Source organism: Aotus nancymaae, unplaced genomic scaffold (assembly GCF_030222135.1).
Source record: "Aotus nancymaae isolate 86718 unplaced genomic scaffold, 86718_ANA_hifiasm-v0.15.2.pri h1tg000007l, whole genome shotgun sequence".
NCBI classification, from domain to species: Eukaryota; Metazoa; Chordata; class Mammalia; order Primates; family Aotidae; genus Aotus; species Aotus nancymaae.
In genome coordinates, this window is record NW_026988418.1 from 62,336,827 (window position 1) to 62,355,525 (window position 18,699).

Below are 18,699 nucleotides of genomic sequence, written 5' to 3' on the forward strand. Positions count from 1 at the left end.
TCACTAACTTAAATGTACAGTTTGAGTAACTGTCACCATCATGATAATAAAGCATTTCCATTACCCTAAAAGTTATTTCATGCTCCTTTGCAGTCAGTCTCCTCTCCCCAACCCCTGGTGGCGACTGATCTGTTTTCTATCACAGTTCAAGTATCCCTTATCTAAAATGCTTGGGATGAGATGTTTTGGATTTCAGATTTTGGAATATTTCAGTTACTTATGCGGTTAAACATCCCTAATCCAAATATGCAAAATTGAAAATGTTCAAATGAGCATTTTCTTTGAGCATCATGCCTGGTGTTCAGAAAATCTCAGATTTTGGAGAATTTTGTATTTTCAGATTAGAGATGCACAACCTGTGCTAGAATTTTGCCTTTTCTGCAATTTAACATAAATGTGACCATATAGGATACAATGCTTTTTTTTCTACTTAACAGAATGCTTTTGCAATTCATCCGTGTTATTGCATGCATCAGTAGTTTGTTCCTTTTTATTGCTGAGTAGTATTCTGTTATATGGCTATACCATTGTTTATCCATTCATTTGTTGATGGACATTGGGTTGTTTTCAGTTTTTGGCTATTATGCATCAAGCTGCTAGAGAATTTTCATATAAATCTTTGTGAGGATGTATGTTTTCACTTCTGGGTAATACCTCAGGCCATAATGGCTGGCTCACGTTAAATGCATGTATAACTTTATAAGGAACTGCCAAAATGTGTTCCAAGGGACTGTAACATCAGCAATATGAGAGTTCCATTGACTTCATATTCCCACAAATTCTTGGAATTATCGATCTTAATTTTAGTAGGTATGTGTTACTATCTCATTGTGATTTTAATTTGCATTTTAAATGACCAACGATGTTGAGCATCTTTACATGTGCTTGTTTGTCATTCATGCATCGCATCTGTTCAAATCTTTTGCTGAGGTTGCGGTGAGCCGAGATCATGCCATTTTCCAGCTTGGGCAACAAGAGCAAAATTCCGTCTCGCTTAGTCAAGTATTTTTTTGTATTTTTGGTAGAGACAGGGTTTCACTGTGTTGGCCAGGCTGATCTCAAACTCCTGACCTCATGACCACTCGCCTCAGCCTCCCAAAGTGTTGGGATTACAGGCAGGAGCCACCGCGCCCAGCCTAAACTCTGTTTATAGTTGTTTCTTTATATTCCTTCAGACATCTTCGCCTTCATAGTACTAATATTATGAAGAAGGGTTTGTGTTATAGACTGAAGATGTAACAGGAAATTACATTTTCTAACCATGCCATTCATTATTCATTAGTACTAAGTGAATTCAAGAAGGGGTTATCTTTGATTTAAAACTACCATTTTTTTCTTTTTTTTTTTTTTTTCTTGAGACGGAGTCTTGCTCTCTCTGAGGCTGGAGTACAGTGGCACGATCTCGGCTCACTGTAACCTCTACCTCCCAGGTTCAAGCAATTCTCCTGTCTCAGCTTCTCTCATAGCTGGGACTACAGTCGTATGCCACCATGGCTTGCTAATTTTTGTAATTTTAGTAGAGATGGGGTTTCACCATATTGGTCAGGCTGGTCTCGAACTCTAGACCTCAGGTGATCCAGCCACCTTGGCCTCCCAAAGTGCTGGGATTACAGGCATGAGCCACTGTACCCGGCCTAAAACTGCCATCTTTTGACATCGTATTTCAATTTCTGATTTTAACTGTATTGACTAGCTGTTGTTTAGGAGTTTCTTGTCATATAATGGGGAAAAATACCTTGAAGCAAAGCTATTAGATAAAAGGAAACTTTTCAGATCGTTCCCCAGCCTGTTAAGTGAAAATTTTGTGTGTTCAGAATTGTCTCATTTTTTTAAGTGGGTACATATCTCGTGAGTCAGGGACTCACTTCCTGGTAACTAAGTCAGCCATGAATAAGAGAATGTACAAATAAACTAAGTATGGAAGAATACATTTTAGAAAAGGTAAAAACCTTACACAGGTTATATTAAAACCTAAAGTGTTTGTGCGTTATGTGTTATGTGAATTTTACAAGCAGGTTGCAGTTAAGTCAAATGGGGCATTTAATTATCTATAGTAATTTAAGGAATTACGATGTTAACAGATTTATTGAAAAGGATTTATTTCAATTATGATTTAAGTGGTGAGAAGCTATTTTCCTTTAAGCTACAAAAAATTAAGGGTAATACTATGACTCTAATACTTTTTCTGATAATGTCTTTAAAAGAAGATAATGTCTACTGGACATGTAACATTAAAAAAACAATTCATTTACTTGAGAGCTAGTTGTAAAGATCTGAAGGAGAAAAACACTTTTTTTCCCTTACACGGTCAACCCTCAACACATCACAGAACACTACTTAACCAGATGTGTGGGGTTTTTTTCCCATGCATATACCAAGCAATTCTGTAGGATACATCAACTTGGTGTCCCATAATTCAATTCAATTTTGACTTAAACTACCTGGAGTTAGATACCAGGTTAAGGGCTCAGTTGCACAAGACTGGGGCCTTCACTTCACACACCAATCATACATAAGTAGTAGGTTGTCAACTGTACTTGTGACTGACCAGCTATGAATCCGGTTACCACTACCCTCTCCTTGGGTTTAATTTGCTAGAAAGGCTCACAGAACTCAGGGAAACACATATGTTTGCCAGTTTATTATAAAGGATACTGTAAAGGATACATGTGAACAGCCAGATGAGGAAGTACATAGGACAAGGTCTGGAAGGGTCCCCAGGTCCAGGAGCGTTTTCCCCTGTGGAGTTGGGGTATACTATCCTCCCTGCACATGGATGCACTGACCAACCCGGAAGTTCATCAGGTCTTGTTTACCTGTTGATTGATTGAGACAGGTTCTTGCTCTTTCACCCAGGCCACGGTGCAGTGGTGCAATCACAGCTCACTGCAGCCATTATCTCCCAGGCTCAAGTGATCCTCTCACATCAGCCTCCTGAGTAACTGGGACCACAGGCACCATGCACCGCCATGTCTAGCTAACTTTTTAAATATTTTTTGTAGAGTTGGGATCTACCTATGTTGCCCAGGCTGGTCTGAAACTCCTGGATACGAGTGATCCTCCTGCCTCAGACTCCTGAGTAGCTAGGACTACAGGCATGCTCTACCATACCTAGATTTTTTAAAAATTTCCTGGCCAGGCACAGTGGCTCACACTTGTAATCCCAGCACTTTGGGAGGCTGAGGTGGCCGGATCATGAGGTCAGGAGTTTGAGACCAGCCTGGCCAACATGGGGAAACCTCGTCTCTACTAAAAATACTAAAAAAAAAAAAAATTAGCCAGGCATGGTGGTGGGCACCTGTAATCCCAGCTACTTGGGAGGCTAAGGCAAGGAGAATTTCTTTAACCTGGGAGGCGGAGGTTGCAGTGAGCTGAGATCACGCCACTGCGCTCCAGCCCAGGTGATCAGTGTGAGACTCCGTCTCAAAAAAAAAAAAAACTTCTTAGACACAGGATCTGTGTGGCCCAGGCATCGTGAACTCCTGGCCTCAAATGATCCTCCTGCCTTAATCTCCCAAGTAGCTGAGATTATAGGCATGATTGGCCACACCTGGCTATATTTCTTATTTCACAAAAGAGTTTTGTAGGTGTACCTTATATTGACATATTATTTTAATTTTATATCTTTCAGATATTTGGATTTGACCTCCATTTTGGAATTTATCTACACTTGAAATGCCACCAGCAGTTGGAGGTCCAGTTGGATACACTCCCCCAGATGGAGGCTGGGGCTGGGCAGTGGTAATTGGAGCTTTCATTTCCATCGGCTTCTCTTATGCATTTGCCAAATCTATTACTGTCTTCTTCAAAGAGATTGAAAGTCTATTCCATGCTACCAGCAGCCAAGTGTCATGGATATCCTCCATAATGTTGGCTGTCATGTATGGTGGAGGTAAGTACCCATTAAGGCCTACTCTTTTAATTTTCATGAAGCAGCCAAAGTCTGTGTATTAGGTAACTTTAAAAAAAAACTTATTCCATGAGACGTTTTGAAATGTTATTTCTTAAAGTTTGGTGTTTAGAATCATATTTTTCATTCCTGATAACAACTGCAACTCTTGCTATAGTATACTGTAGTATTCCAAAACAGAAATGAGAAATTGTGAGGGACCCTGATTTGCTTCAACTGAAGTATCACTGAACTTAAAATGATGTATGCACAACTTTTTTTTGTTGTTGTCGTCTCTGCTAGACTCTTGAAATGTAAACAAATACAGATTTTAAAAAACTGATGTTGGGAGAATCAAAATAAATCAGACTAGCCTGAATGGCATGGTTCAAAGTCTCAGGTAAAATCTTTATATGATGTTAGAATTAACTGACTAAAACCTCCTCCGTATTACTTGTGATGTTATGAGTCCTAACAGTATGTCAGCTGCGTCCTAAACTTAAGTTTTATCATTTCCTTTTCTTTTGTTTCCTTTGGCATATTGTAAAGGAAATGTAGAGAGTGAGTTGCTTATTTAACATGATTTAAAATACTGTTTCTGGCCGGGCGCGGTGGCTCAAGCCTGTAATCCCAGCACTTTGGGAGGCCGAGGCGGGTGGATCACGAGGTCAAGAGATCGAGACCATCCTGGTCAACATAGTGAAACCCCGTCTCTACTAATACAAAAAATTAGCTGGGCACGGTGGCGCGTGCCTGTAATCCCAGCTACTCAGGAGGCTGAGGCAGGAGAATTGCCTGAACCCAGGAGGCGGAGATTGCGGTGAGCGGAGATCGCGCCATTGCGCTCCAGCCTGGGTATCAAGAGCGAAACTCCGTCTCAAAAAAAAAAAAAAATAAAAAAAATAAAAAAAAAAATAAAATAAAATACTGTTTCTAGCCAATATAAGGATTCTAGGTTTCAGCTATAAATAACTTAGCCTTAGGCTGCTAAGGTGGTGGCAGATTCAACCAATATTTATCAAGTTCTATGAATATATTCAGCACTGGGCTAGGTGTTGTGAGTGACGGAAAACACTGATCCCTTCCTTTGAGAAGTTTATAATCCTTTTGAGACAATATGTGATCATGAAACAGGAATAAGCAGTTAATATAATAATTTCATTAAACCTATAATTAAATTGTACAGAAGAAACAGGTAACTGGCTGCCATGGAGAGAGAGAAACTGGGTGGCTGGGAACAGGAGTAGAAAGGCTTATGTTTCCACTGTTTTTTGTTTTTGGTTTTGGGTGTTTTGAGATGGAGTGTCTCGCTCTGTCGCCAGGCTGGAGTGCAGTGATGCAATTTCAGTTCACTGCAGCCTCTGCCTCCCAGGTTCGATTCTTCCGCCTTAGCCTCCCAAGTAGCTGGGACTACAGGCGCGTACCACCGCACCCAGCTAATTTTTGTATTTTTAGCAGAAATGGGGGGGTCTCCCCATGTTGACCAGTATGGTCTTGATCTCTTGACCTCATGATCCGCCTGCCTCAGCCTCCCAAAGTGCTAGGATTACAGGTGTGAGCCACAGCACCCAGTCATTTTTCCACTGTTTATCTTTTTGTGCCTTTTACATTTTAAACCTAGGCCTATTTTGTCTATTAAATTAAAGGACCTAACTGCTAAATTGTAGTTTGTTTGTTTTTTTGTAAGTTCAGAGAAATCAAAAGGTACTTTGGGCATTAGCTTCTGAGAGCTAATAATTTTGCAGGTTTAGAACTCCATTCCGGCAGGATTTTAATCAGGTTTTGACTATGATGGCTTGAAGAAATTGGTATAAACATTATACAGAGGTACTCCAGGTGTTCAGTGTGTTCTTAAGTTGACTACAAACCAGAAGTTTACATGTTGCAATTCTGTGCTACCAGAGAGCTAGAGAGCCACTTGTGTTTTGCATCAAAAGTAAATGATGTCAGTTTAATTAATTGCACATGACACTTTTCTTTGAGGAAACAGTTCCTTCTTTGTCCTTACTCAATTAGTGAGATAACTAGCACATTTTTTTGAGTTTATAATAGGCCTGTAAACCGTACTCCTTCCTATTTTTAATGATAGCTAATTAGGGCCATCCTTCCTGAAATAACACTAAAGGACAAAATGCCTATCATGAGCCTTCTTGCAGAATTTTTACTAAATAGGTTATTTTGTTTTGTTTGACTTCTAAGTAGTGTATCCCCTAATAGTTTTCATCACTTTTAGACAACTGTCATAATCCTTTAACTTGTTCACTTGGACCACAATCTGAACACTAATATGTTTTGAGATATGGTTGGTTTTGTTTTCTTTTTCAATGCTTTGGGTCAGGGATATACAATGGTGGTTGTTAAAGTATATTTTGGGGGAAAGAGATCTTAGCTGCCTACTTTTGGTTTGTTTTTCCGTTTTTTTAAAACCTGAAAGTATAAATTTACATATTTTCAGTTCCACAATGGTCATCTTAACACTTGTGGTTTGGAATTTTAAATATTTCAAAAACTTAAACTTCTACGGTATTAACTTCTATCACAGAGTCAACAGTGTGGTGATAGCGTGATAGCGATCTTTGTTTGTTTCCTCAGACAGGGTTTCTCTCTCTCACCCAGCCTGGAGTGCAGTGCCAGAATCACTGCCAACTGTGGCCTCAGCCTCCCTGGGCTCAGGCAATCGATCCTCCCACCTCACCTTGCCAAGTAGCTGGGACTACAGGCTCGCACCACCACGCCCGGCTAATTTTTGTATTTTGTACTTTGTTGTAGAGATGGGGTATTGCAATGTTGCCCAGGCTGATCTTGAACTCCTAGGCTCAAACAATCTGCCCACCTTGGCCTCCCAAAGAGCTGGGATTACAGGCATGAGTCACCATGCCTGTCCTGGTACTTATCTTTGTAATTCTGACTGTACAAAATCTTATGACTAACTTAAACATTTTTTTTTTTTTTTGAGACAGACTCTCACTCTGTCGACCAGGTTGGACTGCAGTGGCATGATCTCTGCTCACTGCAACTTCCGCCCCCTTGGTTCAAGCAATTCTTCTCAGCCTCCCAAGTAGCTGGGACTAAGGCGTGCACCACTACGCCCACCTAATTTTTGTATTTTTAGTAGAGACCGTGTTTCACTAGGTTGGCCAGGCTGGTCTCAAACTCCTGACCTCAGGTGATCCACCTGCCTCAGCCTCCCAAAGTGCTGGGATTACAGGTGTGAGCCACTGCACCTGGCCTAAAAATATTTTATAAGTATTCTTTCAATATGCAATTCTTTCATCTTACACAAGCTATAAATTCAAATTATTTTCTTTCTTTTCTTTTTGAGACAGAATATCGCCCAGGCTGAATACAATGGTGCAATCTCTGCTCATTGCCACCTCTGCCACCTGCGCTCAAGCAATCCCCCTACCTCAGCTTCTGAGTAGCTAGGACTACTGGTGTGTACCACCACACCTGGCTAACTTTTTTATTTTTTGTAGAGATGAGGTTTTGTCACATTGCCGAGGCTGGTTTCAAACTCCTGTACTCAAATCGATCTGTCTTGCCTTGGCCTCCCAAAGTGCTGGGATTACAGATGTGAGCAACAATGCCTGGCTCAAATTATTTTCAAATTATCTGTGATCTAATGTTTTCATGAATTGATTATCTTAGTTTGTCCAGGCTGCTGTAACAAAGTACCTTTGACTGGATAATTTATAAACAATAGAAATGTATTGCTCACAGTGGAGGCTGGGAAGTCCAAGATCAAAGTGCCAGCAAACTAGATAACTAGTGATGGTGCCTTCTGACTGTGTCCTCATGTGACAGAAGGGAAGACAAACTCCCTCAGTCCACTTTTTATAAGGCACTGACAGCATACCAATTCTTGGGGGTTAGCAACATTCAGACCATAGCAAGAACTTAGAAGATAGCAGTAAAAACTGCTTTAAGCACATCTTGGGTTAAGCCTGAAATCTCTCCTGGCAGCCAGTTTTTTTTTCTTTTTGAGACAGAGCCTTACTTGTGCCCAGGCTGGAGTGCGGTGGCATGATCTTGGCTCACTGCACCCTCAGCCTCCTGAGTAGCTGGAATTATAGGTGCCCACCACCACAGCTGGCTAATTTTTGTGTTTTTAGTAGAGATGGGGTTTTGCCATGTTGGCCAGGCTTGTCTCGAACTCCTGACCTCAGGTGATCCGCCCACCTCAGCCTCCCAAAGTGCTGGGATTACAGGTGTGAGCCATTGGGCCCGGCCGAGGCAGCCAGTTCTTGATCTAGGACCTTAGAGAGACTTGGTCCTCTGAAACACATGAATAATCAAAAACTTTAATTCCTTGGGCAACCTCTAGAGGAAAAAAAAAAAAAGTAAAAAAAAAAAAGCTTTAATTCCTTCTTAACATGCTTATCACATGTATATATACAGACATGCATCTATATATGGATGGAGATAGAGAGCACCCTCTGTCTGTGTCATGTGAAAGCGTAAATAAGCATGTACAGTAGTAGTATCATGATCACTGCCAATATTTATTGAGGACCTACGAAACACTTCACATATATTAGTTAATTTTTTATTCTTTCAACAATCCTATAAAGTAGTTTAATAATAACCTCTGAGAAACAAAGACAATAATATGGTAGAACCATAACTTAGGATGCCCTGGGGCTACAGCCTATCATTTTAATATTAGTATAGTGTACCACAACTCTGAATAGTAATACTAAACTATAAATAACTGAAGAATTTTTCATAGTATTTATGGAACTAGAATATGCCAATATGTGTTTATTAGTATATTCTGAATATGTATATTCAATATGTAATTTTAGAAATAGACTCTAGGTTTGGATAACACTTTCTTGTAATTAAGATTCCTAAATTTGGAAAAGGCAGATTACAAATTATACCTGTTTATAGCAAGTAAGAAGAGAAAGCCAGGCACGGTGGCTCACATCTGTAATCCCAGCACTTTGAGAGGCCTAGGCAGGTGGATCACCTGAGCCCAGAATTACAAGACCAGCCTGGGCAACATGGTAAAACCCTGTCTCTATAAAGAAAGAAAGTACAAAAATTGGCTGGCATGGTGGCTCACACATGTAATTCCAGCACTTTGGGAGGCCAAGGTGGTAGGATCACGAGGTCAGGAGTTCGAGACCAGCTTGGCCAATGTGGTGAAACCGCACCTCTACTAAAAATGCAAAAATTAGCCAGGTTTAGTGACACGTGCCTGTAGTCCCAGCTACTTGGGAGGCTGAGGCAGAAGAATCACTTGAACCCAGGAGGCGGAGGTTGCAGTGAGCCGAGATCGGGCGACAGAGCAAGACTCCGTCTCAAAAAAAAAGAAAATACAAAAATTAACCCAGCATGGTGGCATGCTCCCTGAAGTTTCAGCTACTTGGGAGGCTGGGCAGGCAGACTGAATTGAGTGCACAGTGCGCCGTGGTCATAACACTGCCCTCTAGCCTGGGTGACAGAAGAAGACCTTGATTGAAATTTAAATTAAAAAAAAAAAAGAGGCCACTTGACATTTGATTTCTCTTTTCAAAAACTGATACATGGGTCGGGCATAGTGGCTTATGCCTATAATCCCAGCACTTTTGGAGGCAGAGGCAGCAGGATTACTTGAGCCCAGGAGGTTAAGGCTACAGTGAGCTGTGATTGCACCACTGCACGCTAGCCACAGAGGGAGACTGGTCACAAAAAACAAACAAAAAACTGATACATGAAATGCATAAAATGTCTTCTTGTTTCTTATCATGCTTTTCATTAGGTTCCTTTTCTTACATATAAGAAATGCTGATTTTTATGTGTATGTAGTTAGCTGAGGAAATTTACACTGGTTTTCTTTGATAATACTCTATTTCCTATTCTCTTGAGTTGTTACACCCAAGGTTATGTTGACTGTTATCTGATTTAATCTTATCCTGCAAGTATTTTTTCACAGTTGTACTACCATGAAACTTAATATAGGCATAGAACCAAGTAATTCTGAAAGATATGTTTGGGGGGATTTTTTGTTTTGTTTTGTTTTGTTTTTTGAGACATGAGCCTCATTCTGTTGCCCAGGCTGGAGTGGCACAATTTTGGCTCACTGCAACCTCTGCCTCCTGGGTTCAAGTGCTTCTTCTGCCTCAGCCTCCTGAGTAGCTAGGACTACAGGCATGCACCACTACACCTGGTTTAGTATCTGAATTTAGATGTAACTAGAAACTAGAAACTTTCTTTTCAATCAAGATGACCTAAGCAAAACTACTTAAACTTGGAAAAAATGATCATGCATTTTTGTCTTTTTTCTTTTTAATAGAGATGGGGTTTCACCATGTTGCTCAGGCTGGTCTCAAACTCCTGAGCTCAGGCAATCCGCCCACCTTGGCCTCCCAAAGTGCTGAGATTACAGGTGTGAGCCACCTTGGCCGGCCACATTTTTGTCTTTTTTCTTTAAAAAAAAAAATACAACACAAACCACATTTATGATAATATACAAGTCTAAAACCTATTTAGATGTGTTTATATGTCTCCTATCACTGCCTGTGTGAAATTTAAAATAGAGATACTTTCTACATAGGTGTTTTTGGTTTTCTTGTTTGTTTGTTTTTTGAGACAGAGTCTCAATCTATCACCCAGGCTGGAGTGCAGTGGCATGATCTTGGCTTACTGAAACCTCTGCCTCCCAGGTTCAAGCCATTCTCCTGCCTCAGCCTCCCAAGTAGCTAGGATTACAGGAATGCACCACTATGCCCAGCTAATTTTTGTATTTTTAGTAGAGACGAGGTTTCACTATATTGGCCAGACTGGTCTTGAACTCCTGATCTTGTGTGATCCACCTGCCTCAGCCTCCCAAAGTGTTGGGATTATAGGTGTGAGCCACCGCTCCTGGCCATTTTCTACATATATGTTAATCATATCCAGATACATCAAAAACCTTGTGAACATCCATTGGCAAGATGTTTTCAGCCTGCCCTGCCTTAAAAGAGAACGATTAAGGATAACTTTGGGTCTTTTGTATTTTAGGAAAATTCCATCCAGTATTTTTAGATGTAGAACATGCACCATTTATTATGTTTTCTAGCATCTTTATTTTAGTACATATGGCTCAGAAATAATTATAGACAACAATATTATCATTGCTGCTTGTTTATTTTGGAGGATTTGTCATTCATTGTCATTCATACTTGTATAGATGTGAGGGAGCAGTTTCCTTTATATTACTACATTTTTGGTTATCTTTTAGGTCCTATCAGCAGTATCCTGGTGAATAAATATGGAAGTCGTACAGTTATAATTATTGGTGGCTGCTTGTCAGGCTGTGGCTTGATTGCAGCTTCTTTCTGTAACACCGTAGAGGAACTGTACTTCTGTATTGGAGTCATTGGAGGTGAGTTACTACCGATTCATTTCAAACATTAATTTATTCCTGGCTATTTTATATTTTTTATCTGCATTCATCTTTCAGATCTCTGGAGTGGAATTCTTTTCTTATAGAAATTACTTGATTATCATTTTGAAGAACTATGGATAAGAGTGCTAGAAAAACAAACGTTTAGTAGATATTTCTGAGGGTTAGAGGATACGCTTGATAATTCCTCCCCCATTTTAAAAATCACTAAATTGGCTAGGCACAGTGGATTATGCTTGTAATCCCAGCACTTTGGGAGGCCAGGCGGGTGGATCACTTGAGGCCCAGAGTTCAAGACCAGCCTGGCATCATGGTGAAACCATCTCTATTAAAAATACAAAAATTAGCCAGGCGTGGTGGTGGGCACCTATAATCTCCAGCTACTCATGAGGCTGAGACAGGAGAATTGCTTGAACCCAAGAGGCAGAGGTTGCAGTGAGTTGAGATCATGCCACTGCACTCCAGCCTGGGCAACAAAGCAAGAAAAAAAAACAACAGAAAAAATCAGTATATTAAGATAATGAACTATTGATGAACATGATGAATAAAAGTTATCCACAAGAAAAAAAAAAGTTATCCATAACCTCACAATCCAAAGAATATCACTATTAACATTTCTATATATATCCTTCCATGTGTTTTTCTATGCACAGATGCACCTTTTTTTAGAGCAAAAAAGGATCAAATTATGTATATTTTATAACCAGGTTTTTTTTGCACTTAACAATATATTGGCCAGATGAGGGGGCTCACACCTATAATCTCAACACTTTGGGAGGCTGAGGCGGGCGGATCACCTGAGGCCAGGTATAGTGGTAGGCACCTGTAATTCCAGCTACTCAGGAGGCTGAGGCAGAATCACTGAAACCTGGGAGATAGAGATTGCAGTGAGCTGAGATTGCACCATTGCACTCCAGGCTGGGTGACAGAGTGAGACTCTGTCTCAAAAACAAAAAGAATTATATATATATATATATATTATCTTACATTAAATGTTTATATATATTTCAACTCTGTTCCTGGACTTTTTGTAGTGTTTCTGCACTTGCACTGATAAGTGTTTACTGATTCCTGAAACAGGGCCACACTGTTCTAATGATTGTAGTTTTGTAAAGCCATTTAAAAATTTATTCTGGGGCCGGGCGTGGTGGCTCAAGCCTGTAATCCCAGCACTTTGGGAGGCCAAGGCGGGTGGATCACAAGGTCAAGAGATCAAGACCATCCTGGTCAACATGGTGAAACCCCGTCTCTACTGAAAATACAAAAAATTAGCTGGGCATAGTGGCGCGTGCCTGTAATCCCAGCTACTCAGGAGGCTGAGGCAGGAGAATTGCCTGAACCCAGGAGACGGAGGTTGCGGTGAGCCGAGATGGCGCCATTGCACTCCAGCCTGGGTAACAAGAACGAAACTCAGTCTCAAAAAAAAAAAAAATTTATTCTGGTTGGTCCCACTTTTTCCTCTGCACCACCAGAAATTTCCTAGTAGCTCTGTGTATGTTCTCTAAGTATCTTTTTTCTCTTTTTTTTTTTTTTTTAATATGGAACGCTTCATGAATTTGCGTGTCATCCTTGAGTAGGGGCCATGCTAATCTTCTCTGTATTGTTCCAATTTTAATATATGTGCTGCCAAAGTGAGCACTCTAAGTATCTTTTATAGTCATTTTACTTTAATCTGAACAATAAAATTCACCCACATTTTCATTGGATTGCATTAAATTAGTATATTCATTTCAGGAACTTTGACATCTTAATAATGTTGTGTTTTATTTTCCCAAAACTTTGTGTGTATTTTAAAGTCTCTGATATCTTAGGAAAGTTTCATAATTTGAGCATTAGAAATTGCCTGTTTTTAAGTTTTTGGTGCTATAGTGAAAGGGATCATTTTGCATTCTATGTTCTTGCTTTCTTTTTTGTTTTTGAGACAGGTTCTTGTGCTGTAGCCCAGGCTGGAGTGCTGTTATATGATCATAGCTCACTGTAGCCTCAAACTCCTAGGTTCAAGTGATACTCCAGCTTCAGCCGCCCAAGTAGCTAGGACTACAGGCACACACTGCCACACCCGGCTAATTTTTGAATTACTTTTTTAGAGACAGGTCTTGCTATGTTGCCCAGGTTGGTCTTGAACTTTTGGCCTTAATCAGTCCTCCCTCCTCAGCATCCCAAAGCACTGGGATTATAGGTATGAACCACTGCAATTTCTAGTGTAAATTTGTTTTATCTCTACTGTAGATTTAAAGATCTTATATGGTTATAATAATCCTTTGGGTGATTTTGTTAGATTTGACAAAATAGACAATTTTCACCTTCAAATAATAAAAACAACAATAATAAAAATCACATGTATTGGGTGTTTACTACATGCTGGGCACTGTACTAAGTATTTAACAAATCTTTTCTTCCTCACGGCAATGCCCTGTGCCCGTTTTACATATTAAGAAGCAGTCATAGGAGGGTATCATGTCTGAGATTATGCAGCCAGTAAGCACTGATAGTGAGATTTGAACCCATGTCTGTTTTAGAGCTCACGTTAAACCACTACATAACATGTCCTCTAGTAATGAGGATTTTATCTCCTATCCTTTCCATTATTTAGACCTCTTTTTTTTTTTTTTTGAGACGGAGTTTCGCTCTTATTACCCAGGCTGGAGTGCAATGGCACGATCTCGGCTCACTGCAACCTCCGTCTCCTGGGTTCAAGTATTTATACCTCTTATTATGTATTTACTTATTTTTCCTTTACACAGGTCTTGGGCTTGCCTTCAACTTGAATCCAGCTCTGACCATGATTGGGAAATATTTCTACAAGAAGCGACCGTTAGCCAACGGACTGGCCATGGCAGGCAGCCCTGTGTTCCTCTCTACCCTGGCCCCCCTCAATGAGGTTTTCTTCGGTCTCTTTGGCTGGAGAGGAAGCTTTCTGATTCTTGGGGGCTTACTGCTAAACTGCTGTGTAGCTGGAGCCCTCATGCGACCAATCGGACCCAAGCCAACCAAGGCAGGGAAAGATAAGCCTAAAGAATCCCACCAGAAAGCTGGAAAATCTGATGCTAAAAAAGAACAGGGTGATACAAATACAGATCTCATTGGAGGACACCCCAAAAAGGAGAAACAATCTGTCTTCCAAACAATTAATCAGTTCATGGACTTAACCCTATTCACCCACAGAGGCTTTTTGCTATACCTCTCTGGAAATGTGATCATGTTTTTTGGACTCTTTGCACCTTTAGTCTATCTTAATAGTTATGGGAAGAGTCAGCATTATTCTAGAGAACAGTCTGCCTTCCTTCTTCCCGTTCTGGCTTTTGTTGACATGGTAGCCAGACCATCTATGGGACTTTTAGCGAACACAAAGCTAGTAAGACCTCGAATTCAGTATTTCTTTGCAGCTTCCATTGTTGCAAATGGAGTGTGTCATATGCTGGCACCTTTATCCACTACCTACGTTGGATTATGTGTCTATGCGGGATTCTTTGGATTTGCCTTTGGGTGGCTCAGCTCCGTATTGTTTGAAACACTGATGGACCTTGTCGGACCCCAGAGGTTCTCCAGCGCGGTGGGATTGGTGACCATTGTGGAATGCTGTCCTGTCCTCCTGGGGCCACCACTTTTAGGTATAGTATGTCTCCTTACTAATGCGGCTCTGTTATAAAACAAGCACATAAGATGGGAAAACTGACAGAAAGCAAACATTAGTGAGCTATTTGAGTAAGAGCAAGTCTTTCTCATTTCTGTACCCTTGGTGCTGGCACAATGCTTGGCACAGCATGAGTGCTCAAATACAGAATCTAATTAAATTAAACCATCAAGCCAAAAGGTGGATCAGATATTGTTAGAATTGTCAGTGTTTTTTTCTTTTTTTGAGACAGTGTCTCGCTCTGTCGCCCAGGCTAGTGTGCAGTGGCACAATTTCGGCTCACTGCAACCTCAGCCTCCCGGTAGCTGAAATTACAGGTGTGTGACACCATGCCCAGCCGATTTTTATGTTTTTAGTAGAGATGGGTTCTGCTGTGTTGCCCAGGCTGATCTCTAACTCCTGACCTCAGATGATCACCTGCCTTGGCCTCCCAAAGTGCTGGGATTACAGGCATGAGCCACCACACCTAGCCCATGAATTTTGGAAAAACACACAAAAAGCAAGGAAAAAAAGTGTATTTCAGTAGCAGTAGTATAATAATAACTGCCATGTAAGCTCACAGTGTACCAGCGACTGTCCTTATTGTTTTGTATATCCGTGGATGTTATCTACTCTGCTAGCCCTTATCTTCAAGGCCTAGCTGAGCCCGTGCCTGATATATGATAAAGGTTCAATAAATATTGCTGAATGAATGATGCCCTGAGTTAGAAAGCCATATGGAATCATATTTCAATTGGTTGTATTAAGTCCTGTTTAAGTGTAAGGTAGGATTTTCCCAGAGATAGCAGTTCAATGAGATGCTAATAAATTTTACAATAAAAGTTTCATGACCAAAATAAAATTTGGAAACATTAAGTTAAATAGGGTTCTTTACTCCCAGACCTCACAAAGCCTTTGTGAGAAAATAACACACCATTTACCAATTCCTTTGACCTTTGAAACAGTAGAGCAGTATCCTTGTAGCACATGCTTAAGGGTGCAGACTTCAGTCAGACTTTCTAGGTTTAAAGCCAAGTCATTTCACTTATTAGTTTTGTGACCATGGACAAATTAGCTAACGTATCTAATTTAGTTTTTACATCTGTCCAATGAGGATGATAGTAGAATCTGCCTGTTATAAGGATTAAGCACTTAGAATGACTATAAGATATTGCTGTTAAATTTTTAGCACTGGACAAGTGTTCACAGGAATAGTCTGGGAAATGCTAAGAGAGAAAGAGCATTGGCCTGGGTAAATGGAACAGCACTATGGCATTGGACAAGACTCGCAAGCCTTTTTTAGCAACAGTTATTTCTACAGTATATTAAAAGAATTGACTCTAGGTGATCCCTGTGTCTCTTCCAATTCCAGTTTGCCAAGAGTTAACTATTTTCAAGTTACTAAAAATAACGGAACATGCAAAGGCCACTTAAAAGCAATGAGACATTATAAACAGGATCAGAAAATTTTTAGCAATTCCTTATACTAATTCATCATTTTGGGACTCTTTAAAGATTGGATTGACATCTTTCTGAATGGATCCTTAAGCTTTGCTTGGGCGGGGGGGAAACCTGTTTACTCTTAGAAACATAACTTTTTTTGTTGTTTTACACGTTTAGGTAAGCTCAATGACAAATATGGAGACTACAAATACACATACTGGGCATGTGGCATAGTCCTGATTATTGCAGGTATCTATCTCTTCATTGGCATGTCCATCAATTACCGACTTTTGGCAAAAGAACGGAAAGCAGAAAAGGAGAAAATGAAAAGTAAAGAGGAAGAGACCAGTATAGATGTTTCTGAGAAGCCAAAGGAAGTTACCAAAGTAGCAGAATCTCCAGACCAGAAAGGTATAGAAGGAGGCCCCAAGGAGGAGGAAAGTCCAGTCTGAATCCACGGAGCTGAAGGGTAAATGGAACAGTTCATGACCCAGGATATCTGAAAATATTCTACTGGCCTGTAATCTACCAGTGGTGCTCAATGCAAATAGTGGACATTTGTGTGGAAATCATACCAGTTGTTCATTTATGGGATTTTTGTTTCACTCCTTACCAACAGCCTGAATTTAAAATGCCATATGCTTTGAGGAGGGAGTGGTTGGTGGCAAAGGATGCGGGAAAGAAGTAGGTTTTGTTTTGTTTTGTTTTGTTTTGTTTTGTTTTAGTCTTAGCTTTTAACAATGTCATAAAGATTTAGTATGTGCCTTAAGTTTTAGTCTTTAGAGAGCCTTAACTTCTTCAACCATTTTTGCTGACTTCATCTATTTTGAGTGTTGTGTTAAAAGGAAAAGTAACAACTAACTTGTTTGAGGCGAATCTAAAATTTAAAGTTAATCTTGCTTCGTTGTTATATGTAATATATTTCAGACATTTTCACTGGAAGATTTATGAGTAGAAATATTGGTTGAAAGTTAGAGATTTTATAAAATGCTGACAAAAATATTTTCCTAGCATCAGTAGATTTTTGGCATATGTTTCTGCTAGCTATGTATTTAGGAATTCAAAGCATAAAACTTTGGAAACATTTTGGCTGTTCTACACATGGTCTACTTGTCAACCCCTCTCAGGTACCTTTTCTTAGGATGCTTATTAGAAGCCAAGTAAAGTGCTTAAAGGTTGTTTTCATTAAATTAGCTACTTTTTCTCCCCTGTTCAAAATGCATTTTGAGTGATTATAGATCATTGTTCTTTTTGAAATCACCGTTTTTCTCACTGGAAAAGTTAGTATTAAAATCTACAAAACTACATATTTGTGCCTCCTTGGTAAATACAGCACATCTAATTAAATGTAGACAGATATTTCAGACATCAGCTGAATTCACTTAGGTTTTTCCAAAACCTCAGTTAAACTGTGAGACTATTGGAATTTTTTTTTCCTGGAATTTTTCCCCTTTGATTCACAGTGGTCCCATTTATATCTGCTTCTAGCTTAGAGCTGTGTGTGAGATAGGTGTGTATATGTTTGGTGTTGGGTTTTTTTTTTCTTTTCTTTTTTATGTTTGCAAATTTAAAAGGGCCAGAAAAATTTGGCACCAGGCAAACCAATAAAGATAAAATTGGGAGAGAAGTTGCTAAGTGTGCTTAGTTTTAATAAGTGATTCCTTCTCTTTTTTCAGAGAAGGCCTTAAAGAAAATTGTTATGCTTAGAATTATTGGATGCATTCTTACTCTCCACACAAACCTAAAAATGTTGTGACCCTTTTCATTTACCTGAAAAGCAGAGAAATGGGTTCAGTATAAGGATAAGGAGGGAAGATGGACCAGAATGAAAACTGTAAATATTTTTTTAACTCATATCACTTAAATCGAGGCAGAAAGATATATTCAATGAATTATATTCAATGCATTTAAAATACCACTGTAATTGACAGAGTAAAAGTATAGATACAAAACCTTGTGTAAGAGGCTGACTTTTCCAAATAAACTTTTTTTAAGAAATATTTTTTCTTCCAAATGTCTATTTTCTTGAGGAAAATATTGCTGTGTCTTCATTTTCATTACTAGGTTTCACTTTGGGCCTTGTTAAATTGATTGAATTAAATCATCCAGTTTATGAACCTTGATATTTGTATATATGATTTGTTTTGATTTGAATTTCTCCTTTCCTCTTCTTTGCTGTAATGCAAGGAGGAGGGGAATTTTAAAATGATCTTATTTGAACTGAGAGCATCCAGAGCAGATAACCTTAAGGAAACAATGAAAAACTCCCATTGTATGGGGCATCATGGCAAACAGAGGAAGAGTGTTAGAGGAGAAAACTCCTGCTGAGAGTGTTGGCAGGCTTGGCCCAGTTTGGACTCTGTCATTTTCTTTGGATCCAAG

General features: G+C 39.7%; 1 protein-coding gene and 1 non-coding gene across 3 annotated transcripts in view; one reads left to right on the forward strand and one right to left on the reverse strand.

Annotated features, from left to right (window-relative positions):
- Positions 1-18,440, forward strand: part of SLC16A1 (solute carrier family 16 member 1) — a 38,448-nt gene extending 20,008 nt beyond the window's left edge. For both annotated transcript variants that reach the window (XM_012466606.2, XM_012466605.3), the window contains exons 2-5: positions 3,632-3,892; positions 11,097-11,240; positions 14,006-14,872; positions 16,495-18,440. In XM_012466606.2, coding sequence (XP_012322029.2) covers positions 3,676-3,892; positions 11,097-11,240; positions 14,006-14,872; positions 16,495-16,769 — 1,503 coding nt within the window. In that variant the 5' untranslated portion in view covers positions 3,632-3,675 and the 3' untranslated portion in view covers positions 16,770-18,440. The remainder of the gene's footprint in view (positions 1-3,631; positions 3,893-11,096; positions 11,241-14,005; positions 14,873-16,494) is intronic.
- LOC135273447 (U6 spliceosomal RNA) lies at positions 12,794-12,900 on the reverse strand. The gene has a single exon (XR_010341251.1). It is a non-coding gene; the product is annotated as a U6 spliceosomal RNA (small nuclear RNA).
- Positions 18,441-18,699: the final 259 nt, after the last annotated feature.